Source organism: Eleutherodactylus coqui, chromosome 5 (genome assembly GCF_035609145.1).
Source record: "Eleutherodactylus coqui strain aEleCoq1 chromosome 5, aEleCoq1.hap1, whole genome shotgun sequence".
NCBI classification, from domain to species: Eukaryota; Metazoa; Chordata; class Amphibia; order Anura; family Eleutherodactylidae; genus Eleutherodactylus; species Eleutherodactylus coqui.
In genome coordinates this window covers 48,131,005-48,148,689 of record NC_089841.1, presented here as the reverse complement: position 1 = coordinate 48,148,689, position 17,685 = coordinate 48,131,005, and the positions used below count along the sequence as shown (strand labels likewise).

The 17,685-nt window shown below is 46.1% G+C and overlaps 1 protein-coding gene across 2 annotated transcripts in view; it reads right to left on the bottom strand.

Annotated features, from left to right (window-relative positions):
* The window catches only part of ADAMTS12 (ADAM metallopeptidase with thrombospondin type 1 motif 12), a 362,259-nt gene that overhangs the window by 129,902 nt on the left and 214,672 nt on the right, over window positions 1-17,685 (bottom strand). For both annotated transcript variants that reach the window (XM_066602471.1, XM_066602472.1), the window contains exons 6-7: window positions 15,437-15,561; window positions 799-948 (exon numbers count right to left, since the gene is read on the bottom strand). In XM_066602471.1, the coding sequence (XP_066458568.1) occupies window positions 799-948; window positions 15,437-15,561 (275 nt within the window). The remainder of the gene's footprint in view (window positions 1-798; window positions 949-15,436; window positions 15,562-17,685) is intronic.

Genomic DNA, 17,685 nt, shown 5'->3' with positions numbered 1-17,685 from the left:
TCAGTCTCTGTCTGGTATTCAGGGTGAGCAGTCATGAATCCTTGTCTGTTGAAGTTTGCTGTGTGATCTGTGTCTTGCTGGTTCATGTCCGTTTGTTCGTTTATATTCTGCCTGTTTTGTGTTAGCTTGCTGAGTGACCTGCTATCTGTGTCTTGTCCTGTTGCAGTGTGCTGTGTGAACTGTGTCCGGTTCTGCTGGACTCCTGGCTAGTGTAGGGACTAGCAGTATAACCAGGAGCCGTGAAGTGGCCTGTTAGCTTTCACGTTTTATACAAAATGTCAACTAATACCTGGTATTTATATTCAGCTTATCATCTGTTACTAGTGGTTGGATTTTGGCTGCTGTATGCTGTATATTCTGGCTCTGTGTGTCCTGTTGTCCAGTCCCTGTCATGTGGCATGTGAATGCGTCCTGTTCTGGTGCGTGGCTCCTAGGATCAGCTAGGGCCCAGATCCCAAGACCGCTGGGCTGCCCTTATTGGGGCAATGTCCCCGCTTAGGTAAGGCCTCGTCATCTCCCTTGTAGCACAGGATCAGTTTGCCTGAAACCCGTGTGAATACCGTGTGCAACCTATGTGTGTCCTCTTTGGTCACGATCGTGTGGGCCCGTGCTTAGTCTGCCCACCCGATCGTAACAGTAACCTTCAGGTCTTGAGCGGGAGCGTAGGACTGCATTTCTGTTGCCTTAACACTCAGCACCACACAAGGCTCATGCATCTCTCTCTCTATCTATCTATCTATCTATCTATCTATCTATCTATCTCATATCTATTTATCCATCAATCCATCCATCCCTTACCTGTGTCCAATCTCATGAGCAATAGTAAATGCCATGGGAAGCCCGGAGTCTTCGTTGATGTTGCAGCTTCTGAATGGCTGACACATCCCTGACAGGTGGGACAATCCCAGTGTTTCACATGGACTGTTTTTACCTGCACAAATGTCCTTTCTGAAAGATACAAAGATATTAGTTCTCCCGCTTTGTGTAATCGTGTGTTATTCTGTAACATCGGATACTCTGGGAGGCTTCTGTCCAGTCTTATATAATACTGCCAATAATTACTGCAGAATAAAAGACTTTTGTTAAGAAATGGAGCCTCTGCAATTGCTGAGTAGTTTACAACACCCCGATGAGCTTACTAGTCGTTGCTTACTACATGTTGCACCACCCCGTGCCATGTATAGTAACGAGCGCACAGAAGACCAGCATGGGCACAGAGATTTAGTGGAGCGACTTTCATTTATCAGCGAAGTAGCACACCGGGCTGCAGGGGTCCAAAGCAAGCAGAATGTGCTAATAAACCAGTCTGAGGGCGGAACCTGGGAATAAGGTCTAAGGGCCTTCTAGATCTTCATCCTTAACCCTTGCAAGGAGTTATAGACTTTCCTATAGGGAACCTTTAAAGCAAACCTCCAGTCTCTGAGCAAAATTCTGACCTAGAACCGGAGAAGGAGGGGGTTATAATACCTGTAGTTGTTCTTCTCTTTTGCCCCTCTGATCCGTTGGTTATCAGTCCGCTTTCAGCCATCCAAGATGACGGCTGTAATTTTCTAACTTTTTAATGTGCCCTGCTCTCTGCTTGCACTGGTCATGTGGGCAGCCGTGTCCAATCACACAGCAACATTACCAATTCACTCTGAGGATTAGGCAGACTGAAGGCTGAATTGGCCATCTTGGAAACCAAAAACGGGATTCTAAATTGGCAGATTGGAGGGCAGGCAAAGAACAACAACTGCAAGTCATATACCTCCTTTTGTCACAAAATCAGAGGGTCGCTTGAAAAATCCCGAAGTTTCGAAAGCAACTGAAATGCAGCAAACTTAAGGAGGAAAACAGCAGACCCCACCAAAGGCAAGTTTATGAATCCTGAAAAAAAACTTCTTTCTTGATCTTCCATAACTACAAATGATTTCTATGGGAGAGGGTTGTGGGCATGCTCTATGTGCAGAGATCAGTGTGCTGGGAGAGGGAGGAGGGAGGAGGAGCTGAGCAGTCCTCATTATCTATTGTCTATGGAGCGTCTTGTGTTACCTGCCTCCAGCTTTATAATAAAGTCATTAGCTTTCATTGTAGCTGTAATAACAACTGCTGATTCTGCCTTCTATTCTGAGCGCTCCGTGATCAGTGGGAAATCTGCAAAATTTCTGATTTGTTTTAGTCTGGGGTGGATGCAGGGAGTCTTATAGGCCATGCAAAGCTTCCTGGGAAATGGGTATGCAAATGAGTGATGCAAAAATCCTCCACAGCGCCAACTATTGGAGGGTAGCTAACCTGTTATTCAATATCTGACCTTTTAACAGGCATTGTAACATGACTAGGGATATAAGGCAAACCAAAATACCTATGTACAGACAACAGTCTTGGGGTTGCTCTCCCTCGTCAGCGTGCCAGCGCTGCTTAGTAGCAGTACTCTGATTTCACTGTTAAGGTTGATGATACTTTAATGCCACTCTATTAAGCTCACTTTCAGGGAACTTTGGGTGTAGTTATGGGGCGTGCTCTAAACTTGTGCGTGAAGTTAGACAAGAAATCATGTCCATGGTGCGCGGAGTCCGGGGCATCCCAGGTCTCCCTAAAATAATTCTAAAGAGTGAGCTAAAGCCGCCCTTGTATCTCTGGAAAACATCTCATAGGTCTCAGGCTTTAAAATGAATGTAACATCAGAAAATGACCTCTTGTTTAAGTTTTATGTTTAACATGTTTTTTGAAGATTTTTTTGCGATTTCCCCCCCCCCCCCCCCCCCCTCATTTTCGATGTCATAAAATATATTTTTTAAAGATCCTGAAATCCTGCAGTTCTCACACTGACCACTAAGCCTAATAAGAGTCGGATACTTCGTGTTCTGTAGAGAAAACTTCTTAATCATCGCATAATTGTTACGTACGGCGCCAATTGTAAAGCTACTGACACTTCACCATTCTGGGTCTCTGCAGAGGTTGTTTCATGTCAAGCACACTGCTGGGGCTTCGGCCAGGACACCATGTGATCCTGCAGGCATGTTGTGATAATGACCTTTCACACGTGACAGAATTGGGAAACGCGGACCTATCTGCATTGGGCTTTATTCCCAGAAGCGTATATCATCCGGCCGTTCAGATCACAGCGTATATTGGCCGGCCGATATAGGCTCGTGGGGATAAAGCCTTAAGGACGTTTTGTTGCAAATTTCTAACGAATCAGATGTAATTTGGCAATTTAAGTCTGTGGAATAAAACACAGGAGATCCCAGGTCCAGATCGGACATTTCTCCGGAGTGCATTCTGCAGTTAAAAAACACAACAAAATGCACACTAATTGACAAAATTCGCTTCTGCACTGCGCCCTGCAGACAATTCCGTCCTGTGTGGAAGGTCCCATAATGGTTCACTGAGGCAATGCAATAGTTAATTCTTCCTGGTCTTTGGTCTGTGTTGCCACAGTGGTTCCCAATTAATGCCTTAGTCACACAAACATTTTGCAGCGATAAAACTTTGTCCGACAAGTTACGGCCATCTATAGCATTGGGTTCCAATGCATTTATTTAGATGGGCGATTTTCCAGCGCGTAAAATCAGACGGCCGGTGGAAATGATAGCAAATACTCTGCTGAGAAAATGCAAGATTTAGCAGTGACTTGGCTTTCTGTCGTTTGTGCGATTTTCGGACGCAGTGCAGGCAGCAGGAAATCGCAACGCCTGATTGAATAAAGCCGATGTCCTTAGCCTCCTTGTGTAAACCTTGAGGCTTCATTCAGCCTTGCTTGAGTCTTCGCGCAGTTTACTAGTTCCGTTCCTGTGAACTGCTAAATCAGCTTTGACAAGCCATAGTATGCTCGGCTCTGCTACATCATAGACTACACCAGCTCAGCTCTGCTACATTTATGCCCAGCATTTTCTGCATGTCTGTATTGCCAAGTTACTCCATGATTCTAATTGCAGCTTTGTGGCTTTAAGGATGGACTAAACAGCACCTGTGGTAGATGTCATTATAGTTATCACCGCAGGCAGGATTATAATGATAGATGACACCTATCTATAGCTAACACATGTCCAACCATTCACAATAGGGGATGTCACAGCTCACCTCCTCCTGATCCCTGCCTTGAACAATCTTCATCAGCAATCGGTCAGTCTCAGAGAAGAATATATAACTCTATGTTTATAGTAGAGAGGGGCACAATATGTGAAAAGGAGTCAAACAAGGTTAAGAAAGGGCTTGTGTAAAACAGGAGAGAGTTGGACAGTTGAGGGCACCAGTCCACCATCCTTCCATGATTACTAATACCCCAACTTGGGTGAGACCTTACACTGCTGGAAAGCATCTCTGAATGCTGTTACTGTAACTGCAGCTCAAGCACAATAGCCGCCCCCACAGTCATGTACAAACCAAAGAATAAAAAATCTGCATTCAGAAAATATAAACATTAGAAAAATGAAAAATGTTTAGGTGAGACTTTCCCTTTAAGGGTCTATAATTGTAGATGCTTTCACCATAATCGATGGATCACTCATGGAACAGCCTGAGCTCACTCATTCAGTAAATGGAAAAGTATTGTAAAAGAATAAAAAGTTCAATTCTCCTAATTACCTCTGCTTGTTAGTCAATACACGATTCTCATGCCGTTGTATAGATTTACAGCCTTAGTAACCAAGGAAAGTCAACTGGGGAGATTTATACCGGGGAATGTCAGCGAGTGTAGATGATATGGCTCACCCTGATCAAATTCTCACTTCGATCAATCTACATCACATATAGGGAAACCAAGTGCAGTCATCATGTAGTGATTGATATAATACCACCTACTTATTATCAATATCATCTACAAGTCATGAAATATAACAACAAATAATGAGAAATACAGAATAGATGTTATGAGATAGATAGATAGATATGAGAGAGATAGATAGATAGATGGATAATAGATAGATAGTATATAGATAGATAGATAGATATGAGATAGATAGATAGATAGATATGAGAGAGATAGATAGATAGATAGATAGATAGATAATAGATAGATAGTTAGATATGAGATAGCTAGATAGATAGATATGAGAGAGATAGAGATATGAGATAGATAGAGATATGCGATATAAGAGAGATATAGATAGATAGATATGAGATAGATAGATATATAGATATGAGATTGATAGAGAGAGAGAGAGATATGAGATATTAGGGAGAGTGATAGATAAATAGATAGCAGATAGATATGGGATAGATAGATAGATAGATAGATAGATAGATAGATAGATAGATAGATAGATAGATAGATAGATAGAGATATGCGATATAAGAGAGATAGATAGATATGAGATAGATAGATAAATATATAGAGATGAGATAGATAGAAGATAGATAGATATGAGATAGATAATGTAGATATGAGATTGATAGGTAAAGAGAGATATGAGAGAGATAGAGATATGATATATTAGGGAGAGAGATAGATAAATTGATAGCAGATAGATATGAGATAGATAGATAGATTAGATAGATATGATATATATATATATATATATGAGATAGATAGATAGATATGAGAGAGATATATATATGAGATAGATAGAGATATGAGAGAGATATGGATAGATCGATATGAGATAGATAGATAGAAAGATATGAGATAGATACTGTAGATATGAGATACATAGATAGATAGATAAAAGAGAGATGGATATGAGATAGATAAATAGATAGATATGAGAGAGATGGATGGATATGAGAGAGATGGATGGATGTGAGAGAGATGGATGGATATGAGAGGGATAGATAGATATGAGATAGATGGATAGATAGATATGAGATAGATGGATAGATAGATATTAGAGATGAGCGAACACCAAAATGCTCGGGTGTTCGTTATTCGAAACGAACTTCCCGCGATGTTCGAGGGTTCGTTTCGAATAACGAACCCCATTGAAGTCAATGGGCGACCGGAGCATTTTTGTATTTCGCCGATGCTCGCTAAGGTTTTCATGTGTGAAAATCTGGGCAATTCAAGAAAGTGATGGGAACGACACAGCAACGGATAGGGCAGGCGAGGGGCTACATGTTGGGCTGCATCTCAAGTTCACAGGTCCCACTATTAAGCCACAATACCGGCAAGAGTGGGCCCCCCCCCTCCCAACAACTTTTACTTCTGAAAAGCCCTCATTAGCATGGCATACCTTAGCTAAGCACCACACTACCTCCAACAAAGCACAATCACTGCCTGCATGACACTCCACTGCCACTTCTCCTGGGTTACATGCTGCCCAACCGCCCCCCCTCCCCCCCACAGCGCACACCAAAGTGTCCCTGCGCAGCCTTCAGCTGCCCTCATGCCACACCACCCTCATGTCTATTTAGAAGTGCGTCTGCCATGACGAGGGACCGCAGGCACACACTGTACAGGGTTGGCACGGCTAGGCAGCGACCCTCTTTAAAAGGGGCGGGGCGATAGCCCACAATGCTGTACAGAAGCAATGAGAAATAGAATCCTGTGCCACCGCCATCAGGAGCTGCACACGTGGGCATAGCAATGGGGAACCTATGTGCCACACACTATTCATTCTGTCCAGGTGTCTGCATGCCCCAGTTAGACCGGGCTTTTTAATTCATAGACACAGGCAGGTACAACTCCCTATTGTGAAGTCCCTGTCGACCGACAGCATGGGTGGCTCCCTGGAACCCACCGGCGGTACACAAAAATATCCCATTGCATTGCCCAACACAGCTGAGGTAGTAATGTCGTGCGTAATACAGGTGGGCTTCTGCCCACACTGCATGCCCCAGTCAGACTGGGGTTCTTTACAAGTGGACACATGTAGGTTACACTCCGTGTGCACCTACAGCATGGGTGGCTCCCTGGAACCCACCGGTGGTACACAAAAATATCCCATTGCATTGCCCAACACAGCTGAGGTAGTAATGTCGTGCGTAATACAGGTGGGCTTCTGCCCACACTGCATGCCCCAGTCAGACTGGGGTTCTTTACAAGTGGAAACAGATGCATTTATAATTCCCTGTGGACCCACTGCCTGGGTGGGTGCCAGGAAGCCACCGGCGGTACATAAATATATCCCATTGCATTGCCCAACACAGCTGAGGTAGTAATGTCGTGCGTAATACAGGTGGGCTTCGGCCCACACTGCATGCCCCAGTCAGACTGGGGTTCTTTACAAGTGGACACATGTAGGTTACACTCCGTGTGCACCTACAGCATGGGTGGCTCCCTGGAACCCACCGGCGGTACACAAAAATATCCCATTGCATTGCCCAACACAGCTGAGGTAGTAATGTCGTGCGTAATACAGGTGGGCTTCGGCCCACACTGCATGCCCCAGTCAGACTGGGGTTCTTTACAAGTGGAAACAGATGCATTTATAATTCCCTGTGGACCCACTGCCTGGGTGGGTGCCTGGAAGCCACCGGCGGTACATAAATATATCCCATTGCATTGCCCAACACAGCTGAGGTAGTAATGTCGTGCGTAATACAGGTGGGCTTCGGCCCACACTGCATGCCCCAGTCAGACTGGGGTTCTTTACAAGTGGACACATGTAGGTTACACTCCATGTGCACCTACAGCATGGGTGGCTCCCTGGAACCCACCGGCGGTACACAAAAATATCCCATTGCATTGCCCAACACAGCTGAGGTAGTAATGTCGTGCGTAATACAGGTGGGCTTCGGCCCACACTGCATGCCCCAGTCAGACTGGGGTTCTTTACAAGTGGAAACAGATGCATTTATAATTCCCTGTGGACCCACTGCCTGGGTGGGTGCCAGGAAGCCACCGGCGGTACATAAATATATCCCATTGCATTGCCCAACACAGCTGAGGTAACGTCAGCTGTAATGCAGGTGGGCTAAAAATTAATTTGATTACACTGTAGGCGAGGGCCCACAAAAATTGCTGTATCAACAGTACTAATGTACATCCAAAAAATTGGCCATGGCCAGCCAAGAGGGCAGGTGAAACCCATTAATCGCTTTGGTTAATGTGGCTTAAGTGGTAACTAGGCCTGGAGGCAGCCCAGTGTAACGAAAAATTGGTTCAAGTTAAAGTTCCAACGCTTTTAAGCGCATTGAAACTTTTAAAAATTGTTCAGAAAAATTATTTGAGTGAGCCTTGTGGCCCTAAGAAAAATTGCCCGTTCAGCGTGATTACGTGAGGTTTCAGGAGGAGGAGCAGGAGGAGGAGGAGGAATATTAGACACAGATTGATGAAGCAGAAATGTCCCCGTTTTGGATGGTGAGAGAGAACGTAGCTTCCATCCGCGGGTGCAGCCTACGTATTGCTTACGTATCCTTGCTGTCCGCTGGTGGAGAAGAGAAGTCTGGCGAAATCCAGGCTTTGTTCATCTTGATGAGTGTTAGCCTGTCGGCACTGTCGGTTGACAAGCGGGTACGCTTATCTGTGATGATTCCCCCAGCCGCACTAAACACCCTCTCCGACAAGACGCTAGCCGCAGGACAAGCAAGCACCTCCAGGGCATACAGCGCTAGTTCAGGCCACGTGTCCAGCTTCGACACCCAGTAGTTGTAGGTGGCAGAGGCGTCACGGAGGACGGTCGTGCGATCGGCTACGTACTCCCTCACCATCCTTTTACAGTGCTCCCGCCGACTCAGCCTTGACTGGGGAGCGGTGACACAGTCTTGGTGGGGAGCCATAAAGCTGTCCAAGCCCTTAAAGACTGTTGCACTGCCTGGGATATACATGCTGCTCGATCTCCGCACCTCCCCTGCTACCTTGCCCTCGGTACTGCGCCTTCTGCCACTAGCGCTGTCGGCTGGGAATTTTACCATCAGCTTGTCCGCAAGGGTCCTGTGGTATAGCAACACTCTCGAACCCCTTTCCTCTTCGGGAATGAGAGCGGGCAGGTTCTCCTTATAGCGTGGGTCGAGCAGTGTGTACACCCAGTAATCCGTTGTGGCCAGAATGCGTGCAACGCGAGGGTCACGAGAAAGGCATCCTAACATGAAGTCAGCCATGTGTGCCAGGGTACCAGTACGCAACACATGGCTGTCTTCACTAGGAAGATCACTTTCAGGATCCTCCTCCTCCTCCTCCTCCTCCTCCTCCTCCTCCTCAGGCCATACACGCTGAAAGGATGACAGGCAATCAGCCGGTGTACCGTCAGCAGCGGGCCAAGCTGTCTCTTCCCCCTCCTCCTCATCCTCCTCATGCTCCTCCTCCTCCTCCTGTACGCGCTGAGAAATAGACAGGAGGGTGCCCTGACTATCCAGCGGCATACTGTCTTCCACCGCCCCCGTTTCCGAGCGCAAAGCAGCTGCCTTTATGCTTTGCAGGGAATTTCTCAAGATGCATAGCAGAGGAATGGTGACGCTAATGATTGCAGCATCGCCGCTCACCACCTGGGTAGACTCCTCAAAATTACCAAGGACATGGCAGATGTCTGCCAACCAGGCCCACTCTTCTGAAAAGAATTGAGGAGGCTGACTCCCACTGCGCCGCCCATGTTGGAGTTGGTATTCCACTATAGCTCTACGCTGTTCATAGAGCCTGGCCAACATGTGGAGCGTAGAGTTCCACCGTGTGGGCACGTCGCACAGCAGTCGGTGCACTGGCAGCTTAAAGCGATGTTGCAGGGTGCGCAGGGTGGCAGCGTCCGTGTGGGACTTGCGGAAATGTGCGCAGAGCCAGCGCGCCTTTACGAGCAGGTCTGACAAGCGTGGGTAGCTTTTCAGAAAGCGCTGAACCACCAAATTAAAGACGTGGGCCAGGCATGGCACGTGCGTGAGGCTGCCGAGCTGCAGAGCCGCCACCAGGTTACGGCCGTTGTCACACACGACCATGCCCAGTTGGAGGCTCAGCGGCGCAAGCCAGCGGTCGGTCTGCTGTGTCAGACCCTGCAGCAGTTCGTGGGCCGTGTACCTCTTATCTCCTAAGCTGAGTAGTTTCAGCACGGCCTGCTGACGCTTGCCCACCGCTGTGCTGCCACACCGCGCGACACCGACTGCTGGCGACATGCTGCTGCTAACACATCTTGATTGCGAGACAGAGGTTGCGGAGGAGGAGGAGGAGGAGGAGGGTGCTTTAGTGGAGGAAGCATACACCTCCGCAGATACCACCACCGAGCTGGGGCCCGCAATTCTGGGGGTGGGTAGGACGTGAGCGGTCCCAGGCTCTGACTCTGTCCCAGCCTCCACTAAATTCACCCAATGTGCCGTCAGGGAGATGTAGTGGCCCTGCCCGCCTGTTCTTGTCCACGTGTCCGTTGTTAAGTGGACCGTGGCAGTAACCGCGTTGGTGAGGGCGCGTACAATGTTGCGGGAGACGTGGTCGTGCAGGGCTGGGACGGCACATCGGGAAAAGTAGTGGCGACTGGGAACTGAGTAGCGCGGGGCCGCCGCCTCCATGATACTTTTGAAGGACTCCGTTTCCACAACCCTATACGGCAGCATCTCAAGGCTGATGAATTTTGCTATGCGGACGGTTAACGTTTGAGCGTGCGGGTGCGTGGCGGCGTACTTGCGCTTGCGCTCCAACAGTTGCGCAAGCGACGGCTGGACGGTGCGCTGAACTACACTGGTGGATGGGGCCGAGGACAGCGGAGGTGAGGGTGTGGGTGCAGGCCATGAGGCGGTAGTGCCCGTGTCCTGAGAGGGGGGTTGCATCTCAGTGGCAGGTTGGGGCACAGGGGGAGAGGCAGGGGTGCAAGCCCGAGGCGGTGAACGGCCTTCGTCCCACCTTGTGGGGTGCTTGGCCATCATATGTCTGCGCATGCTGGTGGTGGTGAGGCTGTTGGTGTTGGCTCCCCGGCTGAGCTTTGCGCGACAAAGGTTGCACACCACTGTTCGTCGGTCGTCAGGCGTCTCGGTGAAAAACTGCCAGACCTTAGAGCACCTCGGCCTCTGCAGGGTGGCATGGCGCGAGGGTGCGCTTTGGGAAACAGTTGGTGGATTATTCGGTCTGGCCCTGCCTCTACCCCTGGTCACCGCACTGCCTCTTGCAACCTGCCCTGCTGCTGCCCCTGCCTCCCCCTCTGAAGACCTGTCCTGAGTAGGCGTTGCAAACCAGGTGGGGTCAGTCACCTCATCGTCCTGCTGCTCTTCCTCAGAATCCTCTGTGCGCTCCTCCCTCGCACTTACTGCCCTCACTACTACCTGACTGCAAGACAACTGTGTCTCATCGTCATCGTCCTCCTCACCCACAGAAAGTTCTTGAGACAGTTTGCGGAATTCCCCAGCCTCATCCCCCGGACCCCGGGAACTTTGCAATGGTTGGGCATCAGTGACGATAAACTCCTCTGGTGGGAGAGGAACCACTGCTGCCCAATCTGAGCAGGGGCCAGAGAACAGTTCCTGGGAGTCTTCACGCAGCTGAGCAGGTGTCATTGGAGTGGAGTGAGGAGGCTGGGAGGAAGGAGGAGCAGCAGACAGAGGATTCTGATTTGCAGCAGTGGACGGCGCAGAACTGCGGGTGGACGATAGGTTGCTCGAAGCACTTTCTGCCATCCAGGACAGGACCTGCTCACACTGCTCATTATCTAATAACCGTCTCCCGCGTGGATCCATGAATTGTGCGATGACTGTCGGGACGCCAGAAACGTGCCTGTCTACTAATCGCGCAGCAGACGGCTGCGATACACCTAGAACAGGAGTTCGGCCTGTGCCCACACCCTGACTTGGCCCTCCGCGTCCTCGGCCGCGTCCACGTCCTCTAGGCCTACCCCTACCCCTCAGCATGCTGTATTACCAGTGATTTGATTTCACAGGCAGGAAATAAATTGGCGCAAGACTGCAGCCCAAATATAATTTTTTCCCTTTTTTGAAAACGAAAGGCCCCACTGCCTCTAGTGAATGAATAATCTAAGTTTAATAACTGTGCTGTGGCCCTGCTAATGTGTCACAGAACTTGAGGGTAGCAGAGTTATTAACTCTGGCAGAGCAGGTATTTTTTTCCCAATTAAGGAAAGCAAATGGCGAAGCCAGCAGTAAAGCGTAGCTGGGTGCGTCTGATTTTTTAACGTTGTACACGCAGCTCACACGTGTCCACAGCCCTTAGGACGGACAGAGGCAGGACAAATAGATTTCTTTTCCCTTTTTTTACAACAAAAGGACCCACTGCGTATATTCAATGAACATGAGAAGTTTAATCACTGTGCTGTGGCCCTGCTAATGTGTCACAGAACTTGAGGGTAGCAGAGTTATTAACTCTGGCAGAGCAGGTATTTTTTTCCCAATTAAGGAAAGCAAATGGCGAAGCCAGCAGTAAAGCGTAGCTGGGTGCGTCTGATTTTTTAACGTTGTACACGCAGCTCACACGTGTCCACAGCCCTTAGGACGGACAGAGGCAGGACAAATAGATTTCTTTTCCCTTTTTTTACACCAAAAGGACCCACTGCGTATATTCAATGAACATGAGAAGTTTAATAACTGTGCTGTGGCCCTGCTAATGTGTCACAGAACTTGAGGGTAGCAGAGTTATTAACTCTGGCAGAGCAGGTATTTTTTTCCCAATTAAGGAAAGCAAATGGCGAAGCCAGCAGTAAAGCGTAGCTGGGTGCGTCTGATTTTTTAACGTTGTACACGCAGCTCACACGTGTCCACAGCCCTTAGGACGGACAGAGGCAGGACAAATAGATTTCTTTTCCCTTTTTTTACAACAAAAGGACCCACTGCGTATATTCAATGAATAATAACTGTGTTGTGGCCCTGCCTACACAATTCTTTCCCTGTAGTATCAATGGAGGGTGCAATGCTCTGCAGAGGCGATTTTGAGAAAAAAAAAAAATGCAGCACAGCTAACAGCAGCCAGCACAGTACTGCACACGGTTAAATATGGCCCTAGAAAGGACCGTTGAGGTTCTTGAAGGCTACACTCACTCCTAACACTCTCCCTGCCTATCCAACACTTCTGTCCCTAATGCCGGGTGCAACGCTCTGCAGAGGCGATTTTGAGAAGAAAAAAAAAAAAGTCACTGCTAACAGCAGCCAACACACAGGTATTACTGGCCCTAATAAGGACCTTTGGGGTTCTTGAAGCCTACACTAACTGCTATTTCTCTCCCTACAGCAGCTCCGGTACCAGCAGCACTGTCCCTCATCTAACTCACAAGGCATCTGAGGCGAGCCGCGGGAGGGGCCGACTTTTATATTCGGGTGACATCTGATCTTCCCAGCCACTCACAGCAGGGGGGTGGTATAGGGCTTGAACGTCGCAGGGGGAAGTTGTAATGCCTTCCCTGTCTTTCAATTGGCCAGAAAAGTGCGCTAACGTCTCAGAGAGGAAAGTGAAAGTAACCAGAACACCGCATGGTGTTCGTTACGAATAACGAACATCCCGAACACCCTAATATTCGCACGAATATCAAGCTCGGACGAGTACGTTCGCTCATCTCTAATAGATATGAGATAGATAGATATGAGAGAGATGGGTGGATATGAGATAGATAGATATGAAATAGATAGATATGAGATAGATAGATAGATGGATATGAGATAGATATGAGAGATATGAGAGAGATAGAGATATGAGATAGATAGAGATATGCGATATAAGAGAGATATAGATAGATATGAGATAGATAGATAAATATATAGATATGAGATAGATATGAGATAGATAATGTAGATATGAGATTGATAGATAGAGAGAGATATGAGATATTAGGGAGAGAGATAGATAAATCGATAGCAGATAGATATGAGATAGATAGTTTGATAGATATGATATATATATATATATATATATATATATATATATATATATATATATATATATATATATATATATATATATATGAGATAGATAGAGATATGAGAGAGATATAGATAGATCGATCTGAGATAGATATTTTCTATCTAATTCTGTATGAATCGTGGACTGTCCCGCTGACTGCCGTATTATATAGCTCTTCTCTCCTATGTATCACGCCGCTGGCGTAGACTAATTAAGAATTAATTGGAATAGAAGCTTCCTCAAAGAAAAGCATAAAACATTAAACTTCACCCTCAGCCACAGAAGTTCTTAGAAGGATTAGATCTTCTCACACCAGTCAGTGATTCGCTGTAAGTATCTTGTGAACAGTTTCTGATTAGTAGTCGCACTTACTGAACTTCTTCAAAGACTGAGAAGAGTCGCCCTTGCAGGCAATGTCTTATTGTGTGATGACATTCATCTGGAAACTTTCTGGTGAGTGCTTAAATATGTAAATCAGAGCTCCTCCCAGTACCGGACTGCTGTGGGCTGTTCAGATGAGACCATGCTTAAAACTAAACGCTATCTCTACGGGTGACATTGAGTTATGCAAATAGCAGCGATTGTGCTAATACCCGAAAAGTGGAGAATTACTTCTCCATTCCCCAGACATAATGAGGGCCAATTAGGATATGTAAAGCTCATACTTGGGGGGGTGACAGTAAAAAGAAGTCATTTAGGCATGTACTTTTTAACACTTAACATTGCTGAACTATAATGAGTGTATATAGAGTTGCAGTTGCAAGAAAAAGTAAGTGAACCCTTTGGAATAAACTGGATTTCTGCATTGGTTACTAATAAAATGTGATCTGCTTGTGTTTATCTATAATTGTTACTTATATAACAATCTAACTGATAGCTAGCTTGGTCAGTTGTGCCATAATAAGTACAATCATCGAAAGTGCAGGAAGAAAATGTAAGTGAACCTTTGTATTAACTGTCTAACGCAAAAGCTAATTGGCAAAACCTGTTTCAGTAAAGAATCTGAGATTGGGAGTGCAGGTTCACAGGTGCTTTGTTCATTAAATAAAGGCACACAAAGCCAGGTTACTGACAAATTGGTTTTCCCATTCCCATGATGCTCCTCTTACAACTACTTTAGTTGCACATGCTGTTTAAAAAATTAAATGCCTTGTCTTGATATATTGCAGATAAACACATCTTGTCTGTACTTTCTGTGTGGAAACTAAAGCGGGCTTTATGACAGTTGCAATACAAAGTGTCAATTAACAGTCTAGAGGAGATTGGGAAATGTAAATGAATCTGCATCTGTGTGTATAATGTATATTCCTACTGTCATTAATTCACCCACCTCCCAATGATAAAGAGAAAACTCTGCATACCCCTCCCTCTAATGATAAAGAGATGGCTCTGCAGACCTCATCCTCTAATGATAAAGACATGACTCTGCATACTCCACCCTCTAATCATATAGAGATGACTCTGCATACCCTACCCTCTAATGATAAAGATAAGACTCTGCTAACCCCACCCTCTAATGAAAAGGGGGTGACTCTGTTGACTCTACCCTCAAGTGGTAAAGAGATGACTCTGACGATCCTGCCCTCTTATGATAAATAGATGACTTCATTGACCTCTTTCTCTAATGAGGTGTACTCTGTTGACTTCAGCCTCTAATAATGAGTCTACTGTGTCCCAGCCTATACTGCAAAGCTGAAAAGTGAGCAAAAAACAAGAAAACAAGCAAACAAACAAAAAATGCCATTTTATGTCAGAGATAAATACCTTGTCAATAATACAGCGACATCGTGATGTGCCGGGTGTGAATCACTTTTCGGGTTTATGCTTTTCTGCCATTTACAGAAACTGGCTAAAGTCTGATCCGCATGGTGACCAATTTTCAGACCTTCCTGGACAAGAAATAATGAGGTGTTCAAGATTTTTTCTTTCAATATCAACTCTTTCATCTTTCAGAGATATTTTTGAAAACCATGGGGTTGGTCCACATCTGTCTGTATATATTCCCATAGGCATGAAGACTACACATCACAGAACATTCAAATGGACACACATTACACCATCTAAAATACGCCAGGGTAAATGCAGACAAAATATACACCACTGGCACCATCTAGTACCATAGGCCATCAAGAGTTTACAACTAGACAACCCCTTTTAAGTGTCCAGTTGTAAAACTATTGATGGCTTATCTACAGGATAGGTTATCAATAGTAGATCAACATTGGTCTGCTACACAGGATCTCCACCAATCAGCGGTTGTGCACTGAGCTGATTTCTGTAGGAAGCAGTCAGCTCCGTTCCCACTGTAGCGATCAGGCTTAGTATTACAGCCAAAGTTCCCATTAAAGTGAATGTCCTGCAATACCAAGCCTGGCCACTACATTGGAAACAGAGCTGTCTGCTTCCTGCAGAAATCAGCTCACCAGCCCGGTGAAAAGCTAATCGTCAGGAGACCTATTGGTTAGGCCATCAGTAGTTTTAACTGGACAACTCCTTTAAGGGTGGTTGATGTTGTTGGGTCCAGCTCATCTAAAGTGTATGTTGGCCTATGGACGCTCAACTCATGGCAGATGTCAGGGGAAAAAGTTAAGCAGTTGGATTTCAATCTCTAAATCCCTTTGGTTTGGGGGAGATAAGCCACTGCCAGAAGAGTCTGGCAGCAGCTTTCTCCCCTCTCTATTTTCAGAGCACATGAATGCTCACGTTTGGAGGTGTCAGGCAAGTGCATTTGGCTGATAGCTATTTAAAATGTATGGGGGCCCTTACTTCTATCCTTCTTATCCTTAAAGGGTGAGAACTGAGGAACCCTAAGTCAATCCCCTGGATATAGCCGTGAGCCAAATCGGTTTGGAGGCACAGCGGATCCTCATCTGCTGTCTTTACACTTCTAGTATCGTGTTCTTAGTCCAGCTTTGTTTCTTATCAGTATATCTTTGCAGTTAGGTCGGTGCCGTTAATAAAGTGGCCAGTCAGTGTATAATGTATTACGGTTTCTGCTGGTTGTTACTGTGCCGACAGCCCAGACTGATGAGCCAGAATCCTCCTCTTTGACCATAGTAGCCACCAGTGCACTTACTGCATTCATACATTAATAAACCCTTAGCTAATGCTATATAATTACACATTATTTGCCATTGCTGCACTATGAGGTGTTAGTGAAAAGGATGCTGTACATCTCCAGGGGTGACAAAAGATATAAAAGCAACTGCAGTGAGAATAAGAGCTTTTCTCCTGATTTCCCTAAGGTTAAATGTAATTCATGCTGAAAAATTCCAATTATAGGATAACAATTATTTCACAGATCTCAATATTCTGACATCTCTGAAAGCAAATGTGAAACCAAACAGCCTGTTCCATGGCAACTGGAGCCATAAATCAAATACATATTGGCATAATATATTAAGGAATCTGACCACAATGGAATAGATCTCATACACTGTGCTCCAGCCTATACAAAGTATAAGAGAATCGCATGAGCAGCAATTCCCTCATATATTTACACTGTCTTTTAGTGAGTCTGTTATAGCCTATCCATGCTAAGGAACAGTAGTTGTGCGTTCAGACATATTAGTTGGAGCACCAGCGTTGTATTCGGCTGCTCCTGACTATCCAGCACCAGTTGGTGATTCTTGACATCCTCCTCTGAGTCATATCAGCAACAAGTTGTTTCCATACACAGGATCCCCCTTTGCTGGATGTTTTTCCTGATCATGCCATTCTCAGAATACTCTCCAAATCGCTGCACAAGAAAACTCCACAAAGTTGGCAGTGAAATCCTGGCCCAAGACTAGTCTAGCACCGATGACCCGGCCTCGTCGGAAGTCGCTCAGATCACTAGATTTTCCCATCTAATGTGGAGTCACAATGAAACTGATTTCCAGAAAACTTGTCACGTGATTTTATGTTGCACTCCTGGGTCACAGCACTAATGTCCTTACAGGGAAACTCCAATTATGAAGGTATGGGGGCTCTAATAAAAGTCCAGAAACTTTCACTTTTTTTCCTGCAACAAA